Below are 24,207 nucleotides of genomic sequence, written 5' to 3' on the forward strand. Positions count from 1 at the left end.
ACGTTGTTGCTTCTAGCCGGGGAGCCCATATACGACTCTGAATCTCCGAATGCGGCTCCGAGTCCGAGCAAAAGTGAAGCCGAGTTCCATTCACGAGAATAATCCTTCGGATCGGCAAAGCCGGAGTCTACGTCATGTGTTCCTTGCCTTGGCCCTGTCCAACTTTGAATCATAGTCCCCAGCTCTTGTCTATTCAAATGATGCCGGGTTTCCCCACACCTGAATCATGCCATTGCTTTTCCTACTGGTGTTCAAGCCGACATAGTGGGAAGGCTGCCGGCGCGAGCACGAGAGAGTGTGCCTGCGGGCAGGGAAATGTTTCTCAGAAAGGCCGAACATCGCCCTGTCCAATCAATGAGTGCTGTTCGTGCTGGAAGTCATCTGAGGTCTTAGAATTCTCGTCCGAACGACAAAGTGGATTTGCAGCAGCGCTGTAAACTAACAGTGGACTTGTAAGTAAGTCGTAGTTGTCAGCTAGCTGTCTTTGTTTTGTGCTTCATTCAAGGATGAGTTGCTACCGGTGAAATCTGATCGCCTGTCGAAAAGGAGCGTGGCGAAATGCCGACGATCCGACCCTATTGCTATCCCCGTGCTGTTCGTCTTCTCGCTGACTGAGTGAACCAACTCGAGACTAGAAAGGAATGCATCGTTTGTTCATTTGGAGGCGCATACGACGAGGCTGAGGGGTTGTGAGAGTACGGAGTGACACGAAGACAAACCCGTTAATTTCGTTATTTGAGGAGTTGTAAATCCACCACGCAAACAAGTATTAGTTTGAGCGTACTGGGCCAGCAAAATCCACGAGACAATGCACAGCACAACGTGTTTTTGCATGTAAAGGCTACAAGCTTGTCTCACAAAAGGCAAAAACCCAGTCGCTAATGGAGCTGAGATGAACTACACACGTGCATTATAAGTTCAGAGTTCTGGGGTCAAATGACGAAGATTTTGTTTTGAATGAACTAGGACAAATTCGACTCTTCCATCTGTGCGCCTGCCCATCTTTTGTAGCACCGCCCACCCACACATCCTTGTAATGGTTTTGGGACATTCTTTTTGGATTCCACAGTAAGAGGGGGTTTGACTCACTGGGACTCATTTTACCTTGATGTGGCATACTTTGTGGCAATACGATGGAGAATATGCATTCTGGTTTCGTCTGTAAGTTCCTAATTTGGCAGGAGACCTTTTTTTGAAATCCGCCCGATATAGAATGTTAGATCCGCCACATACGCGCGCACGCAATCCGCCGAATTTCGCCATGTGCAGGTAGAGAGCACCGGATTCTGAATTCCCACAACCTGTGATGTCGCTGCAAGGCCGCAAGTCTCCAGCTTTTGCTCTGAGTGCATCTCCCGTCGCATGGGGCAACGTCATATGTGTGTGTTAGGAGCAGAGGCTCTCCGTACCTCTGTCTGCACGTACATCTCTCCATCCCCATGACCATGCTACCATCTGTCTGTTCCCCTAATCTGTTTCTGCTTATACCAGTACTCTTTGCCCACATGGACTGTCCGTGTGTATGTCTGTGTGTGTGTGTGTGTGTGTGTCTGTCTGTGTGTGTGTGTGTGTGTGTGTGTGTGTGTGTGTGTGTGTCCGCCAACTGGTAGAGAAATCATATGAGCATAGATCGAAGCTGTTTTGCGTCTTTGTGGACCTCCGCAAAGCATACGACTCTGTGCCTCGTGAGGCTCTGTGGCAGGCATTTCTTCGGCTCGGTGTCCCCCCTCAGGCTGTGGCTCTCGTGAAGTCGTTCCATACGGACATGTTGGCGTCTGTTCGTGTTGCTGGTGGTTGTACCGATCCGATCTCTGTACAAAATGGTTTACGGCAGGGGTGTGTCATGGCTCCTGTGCTGTTCAACCTGTATTTCGGATTGGTGATGGAGCGGTGGAGGTCTGTTCTCAGGGAGCGCGGCATCGAGTCTGGTGTGGATTTCAGCTTCTTGATTAATGGACAGTTGTTTCCCCGTGCAGCTGGGCGACGTCAACAGTCTCAGACTGGTCATGCTGATGATTTTGAGTTTGCCGATGACGCCGTCCTACTCGCAACAACTCGTGCTGCAGCCGACCTGTCCCTGTCCGCCTTCTGCGATGTGGCATCCAGCTTTGGCCTCACGGTCAGCATGACGAAGACTAAGCTACTGGTCGCGGGCTATGGAGTCGCTGCCGCTGATTGTTCCGATCTGGCAGTTGGCAATGAAAGGGTTGAAGCTGTTACCTCCTTCCCCTATCTTGGATCTGTTATAACTCCGGATTCGCGAGCTCATGCCGATGTCCAGAGCCGCCTTGCGAAGGGTGCCAGGGCCTTTGGCTGTCTTCGGCGGATTTTACATGATCAGAGCCTGAACCTGCCTACTCGACGGCATTTGTATGTGGTATGTGTTCTCACCACGGTTTTGTATGGCTCGGAGTGTTGGACCCCATTGAAGTCGGACTTGGACAAGCTGGACAGGTTCCATCACGCCAACCTACGGTCAATCCTTGGCATTTCGCGCGGCCGCCAGTGGGAGCAGCACATTACATCGGAGCAACTACGCACACAGTGGGGTGACCCTACTCCACTGTCGTGCATGGTACAGCGAAGACGCTTGGAGTGGCTTGGGCACCTAGCTCGGCTTGATAACAATCGGTTACCCAAGCAGTTGCTCTTCGCTCATCTTCCACGAACCCGCCCGTTTTGCGGCCCCCGACATCGCTGGAAGGACGTTGTCCAGGCTGATCTGACTGTGGCCGGTGTGCACAATTGGTTCCAATCAGCCAACGATCGCGGAGAGTGGCGTGACATAGTGTCGGCAGCAGCGGGGGTGAAGGAGCCTGCCCCGAAGACGATTGTGTGCCACGTTTGCGGCCGCCTGTTTCGTCGGCGCGCCGACATGGCCCGGCACAAGTGCACAGCAGTCCGACAGCTCCCCGTATCACAGCAGCCTGGGTCGGTGCAGTGTCCTGCCTGCAGTAGATGGCTCCGGAGCAGGGGTGGGCTTGCAGTGCATAAGTGCCTAGGGAGTGGCAACTGTGACGACCGACCGCCTTTTGATGCTCCTCCTGTTGCCGAGGTCCCGGTGTGTACTGCCTGCCAGCGTACTTTCAAGTCTACCGCTGGCCTCAAGCGCCATCGCTGTGGACCCCGCCCGAAGCGCCCTACAGTGACTGATCGCCAGCACTTTGAACATCATTGCCGAGTCTGTAGTCAACGCCAGTTTCGGAGGCGACAGGACCTGGAGCGCCATTTGAAGCACTGCCTACCTCTCCCCTAACCTCTCTGACAGTACCTCCCTTTGGGGAGCGGCGTGGCCATTTCTGGCAGCTGTCAATAGTAGTAGTAGTAGTGTGTGTGTCTGTGTGTGTGTGTGTCTGTGTGTGTCTGTCTGTATGTCTGTGTGTATGATGGTCTGTCTGTACCAGATGTGCACTCGTATTACATGTGTATCGGACCTGCATGTCCATCTGTCAACCCTTTCCTTTGTGATTGATTTGTTGCTGTTGCTGTTGCTGCTGCAGAGCAAGAGGCAGTCGCTCAACGACCTGTTCACTGCACTACATGACAGAACAGCCAGCAGTCCAGAAGCAAAACCTCAGCCGCCGTCCGTGGTCGTCACTCGACCTCGCAAACCGCACGAGCAACGTCGGCACCAGGAGGACAGGGATTTGTCAGTGCCCTCGCACGGCCACACGAACGGCAGTCTTGAGGCGGCCGCGAGAGCATCGCCTGAAAAGCGGCGTCCACAGCAGCAGCAGCCGGCGGCGGCCAAGCGCCAGACCCTGTGCGTGGACTCGCTGTGCGTCGTTCCCATGGTGTCGCCAATGCCGTCGCCGCGTCTCTCGCGTCGCCATAGCAACGGTGACCCGATGACGTCGTCCCTGGCGGAGCGGATATCGCCGGAGGAGCTCGACTCTAGCTTGGCCGTTGTGAGTCTTCATCCTCGGACGGCGCCGTTGTCGGGTATTTCCACGCCCACTACCAGCATCGGCTCAGGCGGTGTTTCTACGGCCGAACTCGATGCGGCACTGCATCACACGGTGGCCGAAGAGCGGAACTCCAGTCGTGACCCATACCCGAAGGGTGGTAGTGGTGGTGGTGGAGTAGATGGTAGTGTGATGCCGAGCGCATCCGGGCATGAGCTGCGACGCCGAGAGAGGCCACCGCAGGTACGGCGCACTCATAGCGATCACGCACTGCTCGGTGCTCCCGGCAGCACCGGCAGGGATGGCACGGCGGCCCTCGGTCCCGGACAGCGAGCGTCCGCAGCCGCAGGCGCCGGTTCCGGCACGCACCTGAGCGCGTTTGGCCAGCGCGCCCGCCGGTTTGCTCGCTCGCCTTCTCCAATGCGTCGTCGTGTTCCCGAGACGTCGCCCAGTGAGGATGGTGTACGTCCGCAGGCTGCCTTGCTGCTCGGCTCAAGCGAAGCAAGGAGACAGTCAGGCACGGGCCCTTGGTCACCGCCACTACGGAGATTCTCGCACGGTCAGGACACGCGGGAGAAGGCCAATGTGCCTGGAAGCAACGGTGTGCAACGCGACCTGTATTCCAACACCACCACTACTAATCATGTAGCGGTATCGTGCGTTGCTGGGTCCGGGAATGAGAGCAGCGGAAGCAGCGGACACGCACGTCGCCCTCGGTCTCCGTTGCCACGGAGACGACTCGCCCAATCGGACCCAATCCCCCACGCGCCGACGAGCTCTTACGAGGATGTCGCGCATCCCGATCGCGCATACGGTGGTGACGCCGCGACAATGTCTGATACGGGCGATGGAGCTGCTGTCAGAGGCTGGGCATCTCCCACTGCTCATCAGATGTATCGCACACGCAAGTCCATGCCGAGCAGTCCTGTTGGCTCCCAGGTGATGATCGACCGAGAGTCCCAGGGGGAAATCCCCGTTATGACGTCATCGTCGTCACTGTCGTCGTCATCGTCGTCGGCGCAAACCGACCCGGGGTCCGACGACCGCGGCGAGGCACAAGTTGCCGACAGCGGCGAGCAAATGCAGACGTCGGAGCGGCACAGTATACACCCGGACGTGGTGCACATGGCGATGGGCGTGCGCGCCCGCACCACCCGCAGCACACCCACTCCGCCGCTCGTCTCCTCCAGGCAGTCACAGCCGCTGACGGGGAGCTTTCGGCACGGCGACAGGAGCGTAACGCCGGGCGACGCGACCCGAATGGCGGTGCCGGTGATCGTGCTTCGCCATGACGACGAGGACGACGTGGAAATCCACCGCGCTGCCGACACCCACGCTACTGCTACTGACTATGGAGTTGTGGGTGACGAGCCAAGTCGTGACAACGCCGGCGAAGACGATGTGGTCACAGAGGACAACGAGAGCACGTTAGCAAGCGCAGGCAGGGCATTTCAGACTGTGAACTATCTGGATGCGGAGGGTAAGTGGAGTCCCGATATCTAAGTCTGTCCAATATGCTGATGGTTCTGCATGGCCCTTTGTTGAACACCAGAATTGTAACAAGATTTGATCGGTACATTTCTTCACTGTACACAACTGGATACACAACTTTGTTTTCAGCGACACTGATGACAACAAGTACTTTCAGGTTCGGTCAGGTTTTCAACTTCCACTCTAAAAAAAGGAATGCCACACAAAGCCAGTGAGAAAACGCACATTGTTTTCAATATTTCAAGTACAAGGGATCAGTCATTCTGTTCATGTAGTGGGATGGGGGGGGGGGGCACTTCCTGGACCTGGGGGGGGGGGGGGGGGGGGCACTTCCTGGACCAGGGGTGGGGGGGGGGGGAGCATTTCCTGGACCAGGGGGTGGGATGCTGTTTTCCATTGATCTGGTAATCAGGTAAACCTCTCAGAGAATTGTGCTGCACTGTGGCCACAACTATCCCAGTTTGGTCGTGAAATACAACGGCGTCTGAAAAGATTGGTCGGTCCGTAACCCGACTAGTTCTACCGCGCGTGCATTGGTTTACTCGCCGGGTGTCAACGGCCAATGATGGGCTGGCACGGTGCAGTTTCGTTGCTCTGCAGAATGCAGGCCGAAAACGAAGCTTCCGGGTTGGCTGGCACCGTCGAAGGGGTCCAACGGCACGCTGTCCATGATGGACCTCTTCTGCTGTGCTACTCTCATACTCCGTTTTTCCGGGTGATCCGGGACTGGGCACTGCCCGTTATTTTGAAATGTCCATACCTCGGAATCACATACATATCGAAGGGGGAAAGGCCATACATATGGCATACGACGTTACTATTTGAGTATTTCCACAAAAGTTTATCAAAGAGTAGTAATATTTCCACTGACACTCGCCCGAAGGGTGCCCAGTAGACCGAAGTGCCCGTAACTTCGGTGTCCGAATAGCCGCGGTATTTGTGTACTTTGTCTGTCTTTCCTATTCTTGGTACAGCTGGAGAGCTATCAATGTTAGGTGACAACGACGATGATCGGCTTACGCAGCTGAAAACGGTAACATCAGCGGTTGGAGGTTCATCACGGCCTTTCTCCAGGCCCTCATCCCGACCCTCATCCCGTCCGACGTCCCGGCCATCATCCCGACCTTCATCTCGCCCTTCTTCTCGCCCTTCTTCTCGACCTGTGTCAAGATCTGCGTCGCCCGTAGCTCTCGATGCGCCAGCATCAGCCACGCCTGCGTCATTCAGCCAAGCTGCATCAGATAATCCGCCTATCGAAGCCGACTCCTCCGACGATGAGGTATGTCCCAGCTGCACAGCATGGTCAGACTTGGTGTGTGTGTGTGTGTTTGCCTGTGTGTGTGTGTGTTTGTGTGTGTGTATGTGTGTGTGTGTGCACGCATGTGTGTGTGTGTGTGTGTGTGTGTGTGTGTGGGTGTCCGTCTATTTATGTCTGTATGTATGTGGCTGGGTTGCGAGCGTTCGTATAATGCTTGCGTGAGCTCACACCTGTGTGCGTGTTTGTGAAATCCAGCCGGCAAGACGTGTCTCAGTCTCCCAGTTGCATCGAGCAATGCTATTTTTCATCCGATACCGATTCTGTGTTTAAAAAAGTACTTTCAGCATAGATATCCACTGTAGTCAGTAGAACTAGTTGCTTGTGTCTATGCCTTTTTGTAAACGCGTATTTGGTGTGTGTGTGTGTGTGTGTGTGTTATCTGTTGCATCTAACTATTAGATGGTGGCGTCTGCGGAGCGTAAGGCATCGCTAGGGGAGATGGCAGAGGCGCTGGTGTCGGGCGCGGCGCAAAGAGCGGGCGAAGTTGACGTCATCGACCCGGACGACAGCTTCTACTGCACGTGGCTGGTGAGTTCAATGTTTGTGCTCGTGCGTGTGCGCGCATGTGTGTGTGCATTTTTTTTAATTTTTTTACTGAATACCACAGAACCATCAGATGCTGCACAGCGGGGCGGTGGCATATTGGATGGAAGTGGGGGCGGGGCAGAACGTGTGCTTGTGCGTGTGTTTGTGTGTGTGTGTGTGTGTGTGTGTGTGTGTGTGTTCCATTTCTCGCTGTGGAGCCATAACAGGGCCGGAGGCAGCTTCCGTGGAGCGGTGCGACCGAAGGGCCATCTTAAAGGGGGGTCTGGGGGTCCTCCCCCCGAAAATTGTTGGAATTTAGATGGCAAATGCTGCACTCTGGGCGACTCCCTGTACAAAATCATACATGGAAACTTTTTCTCCCCGGTTTTGGACGTTCCGCGTGGACCGACTTTTTGGGAAGTTGGTACGGCCATGGCCGTACCGGCCGTACCAGTGGCGCCGTCCCTTCATAATGACAATACATTTTGTCTGTGTCCTCTCATACAGGGAGTCGTGACTGTCGCTGTCTTCTACAACATCTGGATGGTGCTGATGCGCATAACCTTCTCGGAGCTCAGAGACGATGTAAGTTTCAGTATATTGTGTTCATGTACTTGATCAATGTCTGCTCAGATTCTGCTGAGTCTGACTTAAAGCACATGCTCAGTGTCTGCTCAGTATTTGTTCAGTATTTGCTCAGTATTTGGCTATTTGCTCAGTATTTGTACAGTAACTGCTCAGTGTCTGCTCAGAATGTGTCTGAGTAGGGTTGGCCGGACCAACCATACTGGTCCCACCGACCCAGAATCAACCTTGTTGTAAAGTTTGCCACAACCCACCATTCCTGACTGACCCTGCTTCCTTAATTAATAGGGAAGCATGCAGCCCCGGCGCACTGTACTCACGGCATTTGTCGTGTTTTCGTCTTTCTCCCGGCTCTGTTCACCTCAGGCGTTCATCGATGGCCTCTTCTTCGCACTGGACATGCTGACGGACGTGATCTTCTTTGCGGACATACTCGTTCACTTCCACATCACCTACTTGGAAGACGGCATAAAGGTAAGCAGCCGGTCTTCCCCGTTTTCATTTATTTCCTCCGTGCTCAGGGGGCATAGCTGGTCCCCCTTTTAGAGTGGTGGGGGGGGGGGGGGGTGCACGGCCGTAGTTCCCTTGCTAGCTGTACTAGCATACAAACAATAATAAGAGGACGAAAAAGTGTTTTACTCCGAGTTTCACGCACCAAGCGGTCATCAGAAAACAGTAACAAGTAAGTCTGGATCAGTACTGGCTCATATACTGTATAGCAGGAAATTTTCGGACCGAATTTATTTTCGTACAATTTCGTACGCAGCCTCTTTTGTGCTAAAATATGTTCTCCGTGTTCAGGGGGCATAGCTGGTCCCCCTTTTAGAGGGGTGGTGGTGGTGGTGGGGGGGGGGGGGGGGCACGGCCGTAGTTCCCTAGCTAGCTGTACTATCATACAAACAATAATAAGAGGATGAAAAAAGTGTTTTTACTCCGAGTTTCACGCACCAAGCGGCCATCAGAAAACAGCAACAAGTAGGTCTGGATCAGTACTGGTTCATATACTGTGTACAGTCTACTCGCGATAAGTCACGCACAGTGTCCTGGAATAGAAAATGCGCGACTTACCGCGAGTGCGCGCCTTACATTATGCACCACGTCATGCATATGTACAGCCATCATGTTTTCTTCTGCATATAATTATGTGTGCTGAACACGCGTACAAGCACTGAGCTGCATGCGCGCGGTACACTGTCTGTAGTCTACACTGACTGTACACTGCTGTACACGAGACGTAGATCTACCACAGCGTGAAGCCATGATCGATATGAAGGCATGATCGAGAAAGACAAGTAACGACGTTCCGTTACTTTTGCAATGGTGGTAGGGATTTGACAAGACGCACTTCTGTTTCCGTCGTGTAAACACTTCGCTTCCCTTTGCTTGACGATGCATTCTCATAAGAAAACGAAAGAACAGCGAACAGTGGCTGATCGACTGCGTTTGGTTCGTCTCTATCGTGAGAGTGGAAAACCTCCGCTCGAAAATTTGCGAAGTTGAACAATGTTCCGGAGGCGATGTTCCGCGGCTGGCTGAGGCAGTGGGGGGTGCTGAAGCTGGCAAGCTCGCCGATGCTAATCCGTCTGGTCCACAGGGAGTCCGCAACAGAAGTTTCCAGTTCGGGAAAATTGAGGAGCGGCTAGTTAAGTATATTTTGCTTCGAAGGGAGAAGTTTGTGACTGGCAAACTTGGATTGTCGTGGGTGATCCTGAGGGAGAAGGCTCTCATACAATATGCACATAATAATTATATTCTTACCTTTACAGTATTCAAGCTCCATCATTGAAAACCACATCATTCGCAAATATTCACGAAATCCACAAAATCCCGAAAAATAAAAAAATTCTTGAGATGGGTGTCCCGGATGAAAAAGTGCGTGACTTATCGCGAGTGCGTGACTTAAAAGTGCGTGACTTATCGCGAGTAGACTGTAGCAGGAAATTTTCTGACGGAATTTATTTTCGTACAATTTCGTACGCAGCCTCTTTTGTACTAAAATATGTTCCGTACTAAAATTTGTTCATGTGACGTTATGTACACTATACATGCGTACTGCATGCAACCATGTGCATTTAGCGTGCAGCACAGTACGAAAATTAAATCCGCGCGAAAGGTCGAAATTTGGCTTTGTCCGAAAATATTGCCGTCCGAAAATTTCCTGCTATACGGTATCCCCAGAACGCAAAGTGTAAATGACTCTCTGTTGTGCTACCATGCATGCACTTAAAGTATGTGTAGGATGCCTGGTGCATGTCATCATGGTCATTACCGCTATGTGCTGAGCCTGGGGCGAAATGTTTAGGAGGGGGTGCACGTGCGTGCCCCCTGTGCCGCATGCGGGCTACACGCCTGGTGTTGTATCATTCCGTGCGGCAAACGTATCATCGGCTTACATCAAGGTCTTCTCTCCATCTCCCCCCACAGGTCACTGATCGCAAGAAGCTACGAGAGAACTACATGTCGAACGGCGCCTTCATGTATGACATCATTGCGGTGCTCCCCATCCACTGCCTGATGTATCTCAGTACCGGTGAGCGCGATGTGATCGCTTGCATCCATGACTCGTGCATGATGTCATCATTTACATACATGGCTCATGCATGATGTCATCATTTACATTCATGATTCATGCATTATGTCGTAATCTACATCCATGACTCAGGCTTGATATAGTGTGATCCTGGTGAATTCCTGGACACAATAATCACTGATCCTCACGACCTAGATGTCAACTATTTCCCATCCATTCCAGAAGTTGATGAAGTAATTGCGTCTGCAATGACGTCATTATTATGCACTGCCTGCTCTCTCACTTCTACTGCAGACCGTGTCACATATCTGTATTCACGGATGATTAATCATGTCAAGCTGCACGTCGCCTTCAAGTTCTTTGACATGGTTGATGGGTGAGTTGTGGTCCAACTACCGTTAGACCTTGGTGTTGCCATGGTGTTGCCATCGTGTGAGGGATAGGGCTAGATTGGCGTTGTTTGAATTCTTTATTATCACGATGGCATCATTGCCAATAAGGGGTCGTCCTCAAATATCGATGTTTTTTTAGAGAAGATATTCGTTCGTTTGGGGGGGGGGGGGGGGAGGGGGTTTGGGCCCTGTTCGTCTCGTCTTTGCAGAAAAAAATATCGAACTCTATCTATGGACGGGTGCTGTTCGAACATGTAGTCTATGACCTACACAAAGTGAAAGTCAACCTCGTGAGCATAGCCATGGCAAGGTTGTGCGACCGTGGCAACATAAACCTAGGTGTATGGTGAAATTAGAGTGGCAGCTGGTCACGTTTCATGAGGAAATTGAACTTCATTAAAAAATATCGATCCCTTGCTTAAACATGTCACATTGTGTATGTTCGTTTTGAGGGGGGAGGGAGGGGTCTGGGAAGAAATGAACAAATATCGTCTTGAAAAAACATCGATATTTACGGACGGCCCCTAAACAGATAAATTTATGAGAAGGTAAGATGCTGTGGGTGGGGCTGTGGGTTATGCAGTTGGAAAGTGATTTACATCACTTTGAATTTTACAAGTAAGGGAGAGGGTGAGCGCTGCAGGAGCAGATTGAGTTAATCAGCAGTGAGCAGATTTCTTGTTTGAAAGCAGGTCGGGAGGAGACGTCACGAATGCTAGCAGGGAGGGCATTGTAGTATTCTAGGGACTTGTACAGTGGGGAGTCTTTACAGCGAGCGTTGTTTGCTATGCTGCTTGACTTCACGTAGCCCTCGGCTGCCCACACTCGTCACGTACCTCTGCTTTCTGTTCGAAATCCCCTTCGTGAAACCCGCCATCGGAACCACTCAATGTTATCATTGTTCTGTATGTTAGCTTATGGTCACACTTTGCAATACTTTCTGTTACTGCCCTAAACAAATACCGAATTTCCTTTTCACTTATAATGTGTTGCACCCCCCCCCCCCCTCTCTATCGTGTACATGTACGTTCCATTCCAATACCCGTAATGTCGGGTATTATTAAAGCCGGGCGTTTTCTTGTGGAAGCAAATGTCAGGGCTAGGCTTCTAGTCACAACCGTCTTGTATTCAAAGTCAAAGCAGGTATTTCTATGTGTGTCAACACTGCAAGCAGGTATTTCTATGTGTGTCAACACTGCAAGCAGGTATTTCTATGTATGTCAACACTGCAACCAGGCTTGTGTGCCGACAGTGTATCTTTGAAAATCAGGCTTGTATTCAAAAACGGACTTCTGTATCACGAGAGAGAGGCTTTAATACAAGACACAACACTATTCCAGAACGTGTTCCATGCTGACTGGAGAGAGCAATGGGAAGGTCCCGCTGCCTGGTCGCCTTCGCATGCCTTGGCCGTTCGAAACCTTTTGCACCGTGTCATCAACCTATTGACAAATGACATGTGCACAGAACGCTCCAGGGGAGGTGGCCTTTATCAATGCTGGTTTGGGAGCTTGCACATCATTGTGAACCTGATGAAGGCAATCTGCCGAAACGTTGGAATAATCATTGTGAAATGAGTTGAACTATTGCAGTGTTAATGGAAGAGAGCGTGTGGGCTCTACTCTTAACAGAACGCTTGTTTTCACAATGTTGATATTCTGCCTAACTGCGTACACTCGCTCACCTGTGTACATCTTCTCTCGTTTCTGTCGCCGTGGGTTCTCCCTCCCAGGCGCACCAGCTTCGTGAATGCGTTCCGTGCCGTCAAGATGTCCTCCATGATAGCCAGCGCCATACACAGCACGGCATGCCTCTACTACATGGTGTCCGAGGTACGCGGTTTACTCTCTTAAAACCTACTGAGCTTACTGCTCTAGTACGGTATTTTGTGTACGCCATGTGTAATTGTGTATACTAGATAATGGTGTTGATGCGTGTACGTGTTGCTGTTGCGTGAAAGCAGTCTTCGTATTGTGGTGTTTCTGTCGTCTACTCGTAATACATCGTCTTCCCAATGTAAAAATCTCGCGTGTGGTCCGAGTGTGGAGATGGCACGGAGCAGGGAGCAGGAATGAAGAAAAAAGTCCACTTGCAACGTTACAACGTTAGTTTACCACAGAAAATCTGCCCGGTTCTCTCAGCTGTAGATATCTGTGGTGGTTGGCTAACACCCACACTCTCCACATATACTCTTGCATATTATACCAGACCGAATCATGCACGTACCCTATGCCACTGTCTTTTCTCCATTCGCAGTTTGAAGGTTTCGGCAGCACTTCCTGGACATACCCAGAGCTCTCTGGAGAAGACAGCCTGCTTTCAAGGTAGGTCATCATAGTTATACCGACAGAATAGCCTGCTGATGGTTATTTCATGACCGAAACGTTGAAATAAAATATTTTTCTGGTGAAAAGCAGTGATTTGAGTGTGAGCCAGTGTTGCTCACAACCAATAGAATAGCCTGCGTTTGAGTCATGTGACTGGAAGGCATTTCCCTTCTGACTTATCGGGGAATCCCCTTCTGACTGATAAGAAAATTCCTTCTGACAGATGGGAAGTTTCCCTTCTGACTGATAAGAAAATTCCTTCCGACAGATGGGAAGTTTCCCTTCTGACTGATGGGGAATTTCCTTTTGACTGTTGGGGATATTCACTTCTGACTGATGGGAGATTCCCTTATGACTGATGGGGAATTCCCTTCTGACTGTTGGGGATATTCACTTCTGACTGACAAAGAATTTCATGGGTTAATATATGGCTCGTACTTCGGAAACACCATTTCTTTCTGATCTCCATAAATGTTTTGGCAAGGACATGTAGTTGCCTCTCCCTCCGTCCGTCTGTCCATCCATCTGTCTGTCTGTCTGTCTGTGTGTGCTGTGGTGGATTATGCTGCGGCTTCCGTGAGGATATGCTGGAAAAGAATAACAAGCTTTGTGCCTGAATCGGTTGGGTCTGTATGCCTTTATCACTTATGCCTCTGCCCGTGCCAAATTAGGAAGTACATCCGCTGTGTGTATTGGTCTATGATGACGCTGACGACGATTGGAGAGAACTCCGTTCCAGAGACCAACACTGTAAGCCATATACAACAGCTGCAGCTGGAGTACGGATGGAACTGGTTTGTTTCGTTTATTTGAATTTGTTTAGAGCACCGCCAAGTCTGCCTTCTCACCGGAGGAAAAACGTGTTTTTCTGGTTCCGGGGAAAAAAATATAAAAAATTTCACGGTTCGCTAAGGGCCTGGTCAGACTGCGGCAAAATCGAAATAATCCTAGGATTATAATCCGAATCTCCATAGTAACGCTCCAAAAAAAGCAAGAACGGACCACGCTTTTCCGCTCCAAACAGGATTTGACGCTGATAAGCCATTGACGCCGATAATCACTGATTTTTTCATCTCGATATCGAGGAGCTAATTGGCCACGGACAACAACAAAACTCATAAGGATGGTTGCAAGGATTGCACTGAAGGTGTTGGCGATCCCCAAGGTGAAGGAATTTGACGTCGTTCGTGGAGATTACCACTTGACGCTCGAAATGAAGTTTGAATGTTCACTCTCCCCACATGTGTAGTGTGATCGCGATTCAAATTCTGGACGCTGTTCTGTTTTTGTCAGGCAACCAAAATTTGCCGCAGTCTGACCAGGCCCTCAGACCGAATAAAAATTTACGAGAGAAATAAATAAAAAGGTACAACGTGACATAACAAATCCAGAGCGCCATTTTACTTTGAAGCGCCATTCTACAGATTGCCGAAACACACCCATCTGTGGTACCCCAGTGGTTCTACAGTGTGCAGTCCCCCGCCTGCTCTAAGATACCTCATTAATGACTGATACCACCGGTGTTCAAGTAGCATGATGTGTCTCGCCAAACGGGCCCGTTAGTTGTAGGGGATTTTGTTGCTGTTCGTACTCGTACTGGCACTCTGTTCTGTTTGATTTGCAAGTTAATTCTTAGCACATGCATTGGTGTTTGCTCCTACAATCTGTCTTTTATAAAAAATTTAAACTCGGATACTGAGGCTCGCTGAATGTCTAAGTAGCCTGTCAGTTTTGTGCCCTATTATCGCACTTTCTGACTGTTTATCATCTTGTTACAGTCGTGGACAGTTGCTGCATAACTCGTTCTCGTGTGTTTCTTCTCTTTTTCACTTTATAAAAAAACAAAAACATTCTCCCACTGCCGTGTAGGAATACATCTTCACTGGTTTTCTGTTCCTAGTCGGTGTCATGATCTTCGCCGCCGTCGTCGGTAACGTCAACGATGTCATCGCCAACACCAACGCGGCGCGTGCCGACTTCCAGTCTCGCATCGACAGCATAAAGCAGTACATGCATCATCGCAGCGTGCCGGAGCCTCTGCAGCACCGCGTCAAGCGCTGGTTCAACTACTCCTGGTCAAGGTGAGGTGTTTCAGGCGCGTAGCTCGCATGGGGCACGTGCACCCCCCCCCCCCCCCCCCCATTTCAACCTAGGCTCATCATGCCCGTTATGACCATGAATGACATGCACCAGCCATCCTATAAATACATTGTATGCAATCGTGCACCCCCTTAAAAACTGCTAACAGGGGACCAGTTAGTGATATCTATGTATGGAATTGTGTGGTGTACAGAACGCAAGCTCTCGATGAAGCCACGCTGCTGGGTATGTTACCGGACTCTCTGCGTGCCGAAATCGCCGTGCACATCCACATGGATACGCTGAGCAAGGTGAGGTGAATGATCTGTGCGTGTGTTAGGGGAAATCCCCCAACCCCCACCCGCTCCCAGTTCCGAAGTTTCCAGTGCTCATACCTCATGTATCTGGGCGGTCCGGGACTGTGCACTGCCCGTAACTTTGAAATGTCCGTAGCTATGCCGTGAATCACACACATTTTGATGGGGAAAGGGCCAGAGATATCGCATGGTTTGTCGCTGTTTCCACTGAAAGTAAGAAAAGAATTTAAAAGAGTAGTAATATTTCCACTGAAACTCGCGCAAAGACCGAAGTGCCCGTAACTTTCGGATCCGGATAGCCGTGGTATGAGTGTACATGTACTTATGCCAGGGCCGGCGGAGGCAGCTTCCGCGGAGCGGTATGGCCGAAGAGCCATCTTTTAAGGGGGTCTGGGGGTCCTCCCCCCCGAAAATATTTGGAATTTAGACGGCAAATCCTGCACTCTGGGCGACTCCCGGTACAAAATCATACATCGAAACTTTTTCTCCCCGGTTTTGGACGTTCCACGTGGACCGACTTTTTGGGAAGTTGGTACGGCCATGGCCGTACCGGCCGTACCAGTGGCACCGGCCCTGCATGTACACAATCCTGGCCACTGCTACTCCTTTGTCTGTAGTTCTTCTAATGGTCATCGCTCTGAAACGTTGAACCGTAAAATCAAAGGCGGATGGTTTGCTATTGTTCTTGTTGCCCTTTGTCATTATCTCTCTCATTATGGGGTATTCACACGACAGGCACATCCACGTGCACTGGAACGTTGCTATGGTATTTTTTCCCTAGAACGAGAAAAGTGACTGAAAGTGGCTGAAACGTGCAAGCGAGCTGGGGGCCCACTTTCACGATAATCGTGGCGTGCACGAGTACGTTTACACCAAAAAGCGCGAAACAAGACTTGAATTTTTTACGCGGCTCTTTAATAGAACATGATAATCATTGTATGCGTGTTTTGAAAATTTGAAATACCCATGGCAACTGGTCGGTGAAGCATTCAAAAATGCAAACGTGCCTGTCGTCGAGTGCAGCTGTGTGAATCCACACAGTCACTTTTCTCGTATGTCACTCCCTGTAAAACGTGCAAGTGCCTGTCGTGTGAATACCCCATTAAAATTGTTCAGTTCTCCCATTTTCATAATTTTTGTAATTCACAGATTTGAGTGTAAGTCCTTGTCTACTTCTTTTCGGTCCATTTCTCTTCCGCTATTCTCGACTCTTGCTGCAATTAACTCCCTAATCGGGTGCCCGGACTTGACAATAGAAGCAGCTTTCCATATGTGCAGTTACATTGAGCCACGGTGTTTTTATCTTATATTTGTGAATCCTTCCCGGAAGCAAATGCTGGTTTTTATACATTCGTGTAATTACTCAGCGTTATTTGCAATAATAATAATAACAATAATCGGGTGCCAATGCAAAGGCAACATCTCTTTTGTTTCTACGAGAGTAACACTTCTGCCCGCTCTCCTCTTTGTCCAGGTGAAAATCTTTCAGAATTTCGAGACGCACGTGCTGAAGGAACTGGTCCTGAAGCTGCGCTCGCAGATCTTTTCGCCCGGTGACTTCATCATTCGACAGGGAGATGTTGGTACGCAATAGCTAGTTTTCTCCTATTAGTGCAATTAATTTGAGACTCAGATTTTTTGGGATTGGATTTTATTAATAGTGGCGAATATAACAGACAATTGCCTAATAACAATAGACCCACTCGAGGGAAAGATTAAAATGAAAAAAGAAGGGACAGGCAGTTAATTTTTAGAACGCCAGTACCATCGGTCAGTGTCGTGCAATGTTATCGCATGAGCTGATTGGATAGTAACTGGTGGTGTTAGTGGACATTATCACGCAACTTGTAGTTTCTTGGTCCTTTTTTTGTCTTTACTATAAATTTAACCTTGGCTCTTCATCCGAGTCCATAGGTTTAAATTATCCGTTTTGTCCAACACTAATGGCCGTAGGCAGGATACTGTTGAGTGAGAACGTGACACTATTAGCACACCACTGACCGAGATACTGACCATTCAACGACCTGACGCTTAATAACTGCATCTGAATAATTAATTTTGCTCCTCCTTGGGTCTGATCTACTCACCTCCCACCGCTCAGGAGCTGCATCTGCGCCTTGATCCAAGAGGGTGGTGGCGTTCCTGCGGATGCGGAAAACTGGGCCTTTGGCCGAGTCTCACGCGAACCGTGAATTTTTTTTTTTGCCTCATGCTGTGTCGCTTTATTCTACTGCTGCTGCTGCTGCTGATATGTTCTAGTGCTGTTTCCATGGTGATGTTCCTACCAATCACTGGCCTTCGCTTGTCTGTTACTTGCTGATTTGTTTGTGATGCCTCTAGGTCGTGAAATGTTCATAATCAAGCACGGAAAAGTCAAGGTACGCAAACGGGAACACGGCACTGTACCGATTTTCCCCCTAAAGCGGGATTCACAGAAGCTTTTTTTGCGATGCGACACGCGATGCGACGCGATCTGCGATGGACGCGTGCGATGCGAACTCGCGAAATACCATTCACAGAAGAAGTCAGCGTTGCGACAAAGTCTTGCTGATTTGGGTACGTCACCATGGTATTCGTGCGGTTTGGTACAACTTGTACAAATTTATAGGCAACTCTTGAACCTTTGTACAACTTTGCTGTAGAAAAGGCCAACATCGTACGCCAAATCGCTTGTCGCATCGCAGAAGTTGAGCCAAGCTCAACTTCCGCGATGGCCCTGTTGCGGCAGTTGCGTGGGGTCTGCGATGGTTGCGATTTGGGGATTTCCCGGTTTCGCGGCTGTCGCATCGCGTGTCGCATCGCAAAAAAGCTTTTGTGAATCCCGCTTTATACCGTAAATTGCCGCCCCCTGTCGATTTTCTGTCTATGAAGCGACCTCGGCGTATTCAACGAAATACGATGTTGAACCGACACATGCACTGCTGTACACAATACGTGCCAGTGCAGGGTGAACATGTGCATAATTCAACACATCGAGTCTGATCCTCCACGTTGTTGTGCATCGTACTGCACTTGACAGCTTTGATCTAATTCCCGCCCCCTGCCGAAAGCCCAGCTGGGAAGCGACATGGCGTGGGGGGGGGGGGGGGATCAACTGTACTTTACGGTATATGTCGACCTTTTACGACCTAAAATGGCACTAAAAAAGGCTTTTGTTATTATTATTATTATTATTATTTATTCTTCTTTTACTAGGGAATTCCCAACAGGCGTCAGCGCCTTTTTACAGGGAACCCTAGGTATAATTTGATGGATGAGCGAAATTCAGCTGGTGAACTAGACATGCGGCAAGCCGGTGGAAGTGTATTCCACCTGGCAGCGCCCAAATAAGAAATTGCACTAAAGCCATATCGGGTTTTAGCGGGGGGCAGAACAAGAGCAGCAGAGACTTGGCCACGGGTGGTGGCTGCAGTGCGAGCACCATGGGCGCGCAAGGTAAAGCGGTCTCGCAGAAGAGGACTAGCAAGTCCATTCAGGCAGCGGTAAACAAATACATAGGTTTTGAAGTTGAGGCGTTTCTCAAGGGCGTACAAGTTAGTATGACTGTATAGAAGAGTGGTGGGAGTCATTCTATCCAACGAAAATATTCTCTTTAATGCTACGCGGCTGGCAGTAAGAAGCTTGTCATATAGGGTTTGTGATAAGCAATGAATATATGCAGTGCTGCCAAACTCAAATGTGGACTGAATGATCGATAAATAGAAAAGTCGTTTGCCAAAAATGCTGATATTCTGCTTTGCATGGACAAATGCTCCGACCTTCCTATTGACAGTTGCACATACTGCATCCACTTGGGTTGAGAAAGACAGATGTTCGTCAACCAGTATTCCTAAGTACCGAGCGTAAGCAGATGGGGCTATGGAAGTGCCCCGGCAGTTGACTGCGGTGCCAGGTGGCAGCTCTTTGCCCGGTCGCCTGAGCAGGACAAACTGAGTCTTGGACGGGTTTAACACCAGTCCCTTCTGATCTAGGTAGCGATCCAGAGCGGCAAGGTCAGCACTCAGCTGGGTTGTGATGATCTGGATGGACTTGTGCCTGATATAGAGTGTGATATCATCGGCATAAAGTTGATTCAATGCATGTTGGAAGCACTGTGGTGCATCACGGGTGTAAATGCAAAATAGCAGTGGGCCGAGCACGGAGCCTTGTGGGACGCCTCTTGTGCAAGGGCGGGCCCCACCTAGCTCTTGTCCTACTCTTACTCGCTGGACGCGTCTGGTCAGGTAGCTTGCAAACCAAGCAAGTGCAGTGTCAGCAATGCCAAGCATCTTCAACTCGTCAATGAGCTCTTGATGCTTAACTCGGTCAAAAGCTTTGCTCATATCCGCAAACACTATGCCGCAGTACTCGTTGTTATCAAGGGCTTGGAGCCATTCGTCGACCACTAGCGCTAGGCAGTCCTCACACGAGCTGTTGGTACGGTAGGCAAATTGATTGTCAGGCACGTACATGATGTTGTGTAACTTAAAGAATGCAATCAGCTGCTCCAAGACAACTCGTTCTAATATCTTGCTGCATATGGGCAATAATGAGACTGGTCTGTAATTAGTAGAGCTTTCTGCATCGCCTGATTTGAAAACTGGGCTGACTGTGGCATTCTTGAAAATATCTGGTACGCACCCTGTGCTCAGAGATTTATTGATAATATCAGTGAGAGAAACTGCTATGGAATCACGACCATGCTTCAGTACGGCTGGTAAGATGTTGTCAGAGCCAGGTGACTTACTTGTGTTTGTTGCTTTGAGCAGTGTGGTGATGTGCGCCACAGTTACGGGTCGAAAATGGGACAGTCGAGCAGCAGTAGTTGGCTGTTGGGTGGCTGGGCGTAAACATATGTCAGCAGGCCGGCTTGGATCGTGCACTATGTTAGCAAATGTCTCTGTCAGACTACTGAGAGATGCAATTGGCTGATTTCTTACTTTCCGCCTGCCAGACAGACTGTTAAGAAGAGCCCACTGACCTCTAGGATTTCGTCGGAGTGCCGAGAACTGGTGCATCAGGAAACGGGATTTCAGTCTCCTACTCAGAAGCGTCCCCTCGCGTCTGACAGAACGATATTGTTGCTTAAGAACCATATTCCCAGGCTGCGAAAGGACTCTTCGATGCAGAGTAGTTCTGCGCTGCAGCAGTTTCCGTAACTCTGGTGTTGCCCACGGTTGAGGCTTAGGTTTGGGACAGAGGGGTAGTCTAACTTGTTTAGATGGAGCATGCGTATCAGTAACAGCAGCGATAGACGTTAGAAGATGGCAAGTTTGACTGTCCAATGTTGAAAATGAGGATGAGTCCTCGAGCATATCATTCAGGTCAGCATTAAACTGAGAGTAGTTGATAGTAGCTATTCCTGGTTTTCTCACAACCTTAGTTCTCTGGGTTGCTGGGGGCTTCCATTCCGGTATTACAATATCAAGGCGGACTAGGTGGTGATCAGTAAGATCTGACATGGGAATGATCGTTGGATTGGGCAATGGAAAGGTAGTGTTCAACAGAGCCAGGTCAAGACACGTGTTTGACGGCGCTCTAGTTGGTGCGTGGACAATGTTCTGCAGCTGGTGCTCTGCACAAAGCTTAAGTAGATGATGATTATGATGTAGAGTCGGTTGTAAGATGTCCGTGTTCAAATCTCCCAGAACTAGCAGGTCAGAGCTGTCCACGAAAATGCCATCCAACTGGGCACTGTACTGCTCCCAGAATTCTGTACCAGAGCTCGGTGGGCGGTAGACTGAACTCACGAGGAGCTTACACGCATCTGGCTCCCGTGCAATGCGAACTGACACAAACAACGACTCCAGATGTGTGTTGGATGCGGGCATGATGAGACGAGCGCGGAGACTAGACATGACGTACAAGCACACACCTCCGCCCCTCAAGTTCCTGTCGTTCCGATATATCCGATATCCAGGGATGTTCAGCAGGGAATCTGATACTGAGCTGTCTAGCCAGGTTTCATTAATTGACATGATGTGAATTTTATTGGCATGCAGGATATGATGGATTTCATGAACTTTGTTTCGTAGACTGCAGATGTTTATATGAGCAACTTTGAGGACGGCACGGTTGTCTGGCTGGGGGTTCCCTGATGTGTCCTATTGGGCAGACAGCAGATCCTGGATGGCATTGTCAGAGAGAGGTGTCCCTTTGTCATCCAATATGACGTCATAAGGCAGAGAGCACTTGACCTTTTTGGCTCGAAGTTGCTTATACTTCGGTAGTACTGCCTTCCGCTTCGTTTGCTGTTGTCGAGTGAGGTCGTTGTTGACGTACACATCATGTCCATTCACTTTCAGGCCAAGGCGATCCTTGTACGCTGACGCCTTGAGGCGCTTGTTTCCAAAGCGTACCCTGACAGGAGCTGGACCTGGCGCTGGAGTCTCATGTTCAGTAGCGCGTGGGCGCAAACGTTCGACTTCCAGCAGGTCAGAGGTCGAACATTTGAACAGAGTACTGCAATGCAGGGATAGGGTTTCATTCCATGATGCAGGCAGTCCTCGTACTATGACGCTGGTAGTACGGTTGGACCTCTCAACCTCCTCTGCAATGATGTCGGAGAGGTTGTATGGTTCGAGTTGAACTACCGGTCCTGCATTTGCCGCGTCAGAGGTCAATGGTGCACCAACTGGCCCGCCTTGCACTGCTGTATTGCTGGCGTCGTCTGTCAAAAACCGTACCGTGGCGGCAAGGTCCGTCTTTTCCCGCTCCAGATCACCAAGTCTTGCCTTCAGAGCTGTCACCTCCGTGGTTAGGTCTGCAACCTGTGTCACCAGGTTTGCCAGCCGTTCGTCTAACAACTCGGACATACACGTCCTAAATTCCTTCATCATGTCCACGGGGGCCTCATGATTTCCTGAAGACAACGAGGCACTGTACGAACCTCCTGTAGCTGTGCGCAGGGCAGCGGGAGGGGTGATTGCCTTCCTTCGACGTGACTCCAAAGCGGTGGGGGTGCCTGAACCGCGGCTTAGGTTAGAACTACCTTTTGCAGACATATTTGCAGCCATACTACATACGTATACACTTCTCTAACTAACTACTACCTACATGTATTTAACTACCTAGTACCTACCCTTCTCCAGACCGGCCTGCTGCTGCAAACCAAGCAAGTGCAGTGTCAGCAATGCCAAGCATCTTCAACTCGTCAATGAGCTCTTGTTAATGCAAAATGTTTTCCACATATTGACAACGTTTATATGAAGTAGCCACATGTCCGTTTAACTTGTTCTCTTGATTGCGATAAAAAAGGGTAGTCGACTTACTATCGGGTTTTAATAATAATAATAATAATAATAATAATGTAGAAGAGAAAAGGACATATGGATACGAGTTAAGAGTAACTCTCCATCACTGTAACATGATACTATATACAGTCAGAAAGTGCAATAACTAGGCACAAAACTGACAGAGTACTGAGACATTCGACGTTCTGACACCTAGCTTCAACACATCTCCGTAGCGCTAACCGACAGCCTTCCAACTTGGAAGGTTCAAGGTTATGGAAAGACCAAAGAGGGGAAGGCAAGCGCAACGAAAACGAGCAAAATCTACAGTCCCAACGGAACAAAGAATGTCGATTGTTACTGGACGATGACGAGACCAGTACGATATTTCACAAAGCTCAGTACTCTGTCGGTTTTGTGCCTAGTTATTGTACTTTCTGACTGTATATAGTATCATGTTACAGTGATGGAGAGTTACTCTTAACTCGTATCCATATGTCCTTTTCTCTTCTACATTTTTTTATGGCTCAACATCCGAGTTTCAAATAATAATAATAATAATAATAATAGCTATAAAAAGAACAAATTCCGCTGTCATCGCCACACTACAACAAAGTCATGAAGGTTTACCAAAATCGATTTTCTTGTCACAATCATCAGTGGAAAGCCGTGACTGAAGAATAACCATGCCAAATCAATAATTTATATACATTCAATAATGTGTTACGAGAACAAAACAAAGTGCTAAAATAGAATGAGGGAAGGTGAGACAATAGAAGTAAAGTGAGAGCTAAGTGCAACAGGGGTGAGGAACTAATTGCAACGCTAGAACTGTGTAGTGAGACAAACAATCATGCTGTGCACCTACGAAAACAATCTTAACGCAACTACATGTTTCTTCTGCTTACAAAGATCAGGCTTATGCAAACGAATACAAACAGCCTCAAGTACTTTCAACTGACTAGCGTACCGTGCACGACAAAGAACAGAAAAACTAAAATCATCATACACCTGCAGACACTTAGGGTGAGACAACAGATGAAGAAAAACGGCAGACTTCTTACGATCTAAATCACCATCCGATTCCTCGTCTCCACCAACCGCAACCTCGTCCCCCGTCTCATCTTCCAACTCGTCCTCAGTGTCGTCCTCCGTGTCATTCTCCTCATCACCACTGATCGGTCCCAGGCTCGCTTCACGTTGCTGAACCTCTGTTCGTTGACTCCTCCTTTGATCTTGATGGTAATTTGTTACCATTGTTGTTGTTGTCATTGTTATTGTTCCTGTTGTTGCTAAATCTTCTGTTCCCAATAATAATAATAATAACACAGATACGCGTACAACATGCACAGCCGTGCTATACATGCTTCCGCTGCTGTTGGGGTTTAACTGCCATTAAACCGGGGAAAATGAGGTCCCATGTATGGGACTTCGATTTTGAACCGGGGTCGACTTATAAACGAGAAAATATGGTATTCAGTTGCAAGCCATTACTACTTTTACAAATGTGCCGCCGCTGGCTAGGCA

General features: G+C 49.5%; 1 protein-coding gene across 1 annotated transcript in view; it reads left to right on the forward strand.

The window, feature by feature from the left end:
- The window catches only part of LOC135826528 (serine-rich adhesin for platelets-like), a 34,260-nt gene extending 15,719 nt beyond the window's left edge, over positions 1-18,541 (forward strand). Inside the window, exons 3-16 of the mRNA XM_065339136.1 lie at positions 3,501-5,385; positions 6,371-6,675; positions 7,114-7,242; positions 7,747-7,824; positions 8,191-8,298; positions 10,249-10,354; positions 10,649-10,730; positions 12,479-12,578; positions 13,003-13,070; positions 13,745-13,823; positions 14,943-15,154; positions 15,367-15,463; positions 16,944-17,052; positions 17,810-18,541. Of these exons, the coding sequence (XP_065195208.1) occupies positions 3,501-5,385; positions 6,371-6,675; positions 7,114-7,242; positions 7,747-7,824; positions 8,191-8,298; positions 10,249-10,354; positions 10,649-10,730; positions 12,479-12,578; positions 13,003-13,070; positions 13,745-13,823; positions 14,943-15,154; positions 15,367-15,463; positions 16,944-17,052; positions 17,810-18,111 (3,660 nt within the window). The 3' untranslated portion in view covers positions 18,112-18,541. The remainder of the gene's footprint in view (positions 1-3,500; positions 5,386-6,370; positions 6,676-7,113; positions 7,243-7,746; positions 7,825-8,190; positions 8,299-10,248; positions 10,355-10,648; positions 10,731-12,478; positions 12,579-13,002; positions 13,071-13,744; positions 13,824-14,942; positions 15,155-15,366; positions 15,464-16,943; positions 17,053-17,809) is intronic.
- The last annotated feature ends 5,666 nt before the right edge of the window (positions 18,542-24,207 follow it).

The sequence above is a fragment of the Sycon ciliatum genome, chromosome 10 (assembly GCF_964019385.1).
Source record: "Sycon ciliatum chromosome 10, ocSycCili1.1, whole genome shotgun sequence".
NCBI lineage: Eukaryota > Metazoa > Porifera > Calcarea > Leucosolenida > Sycettidae > Sycon > Sycon ciliatum.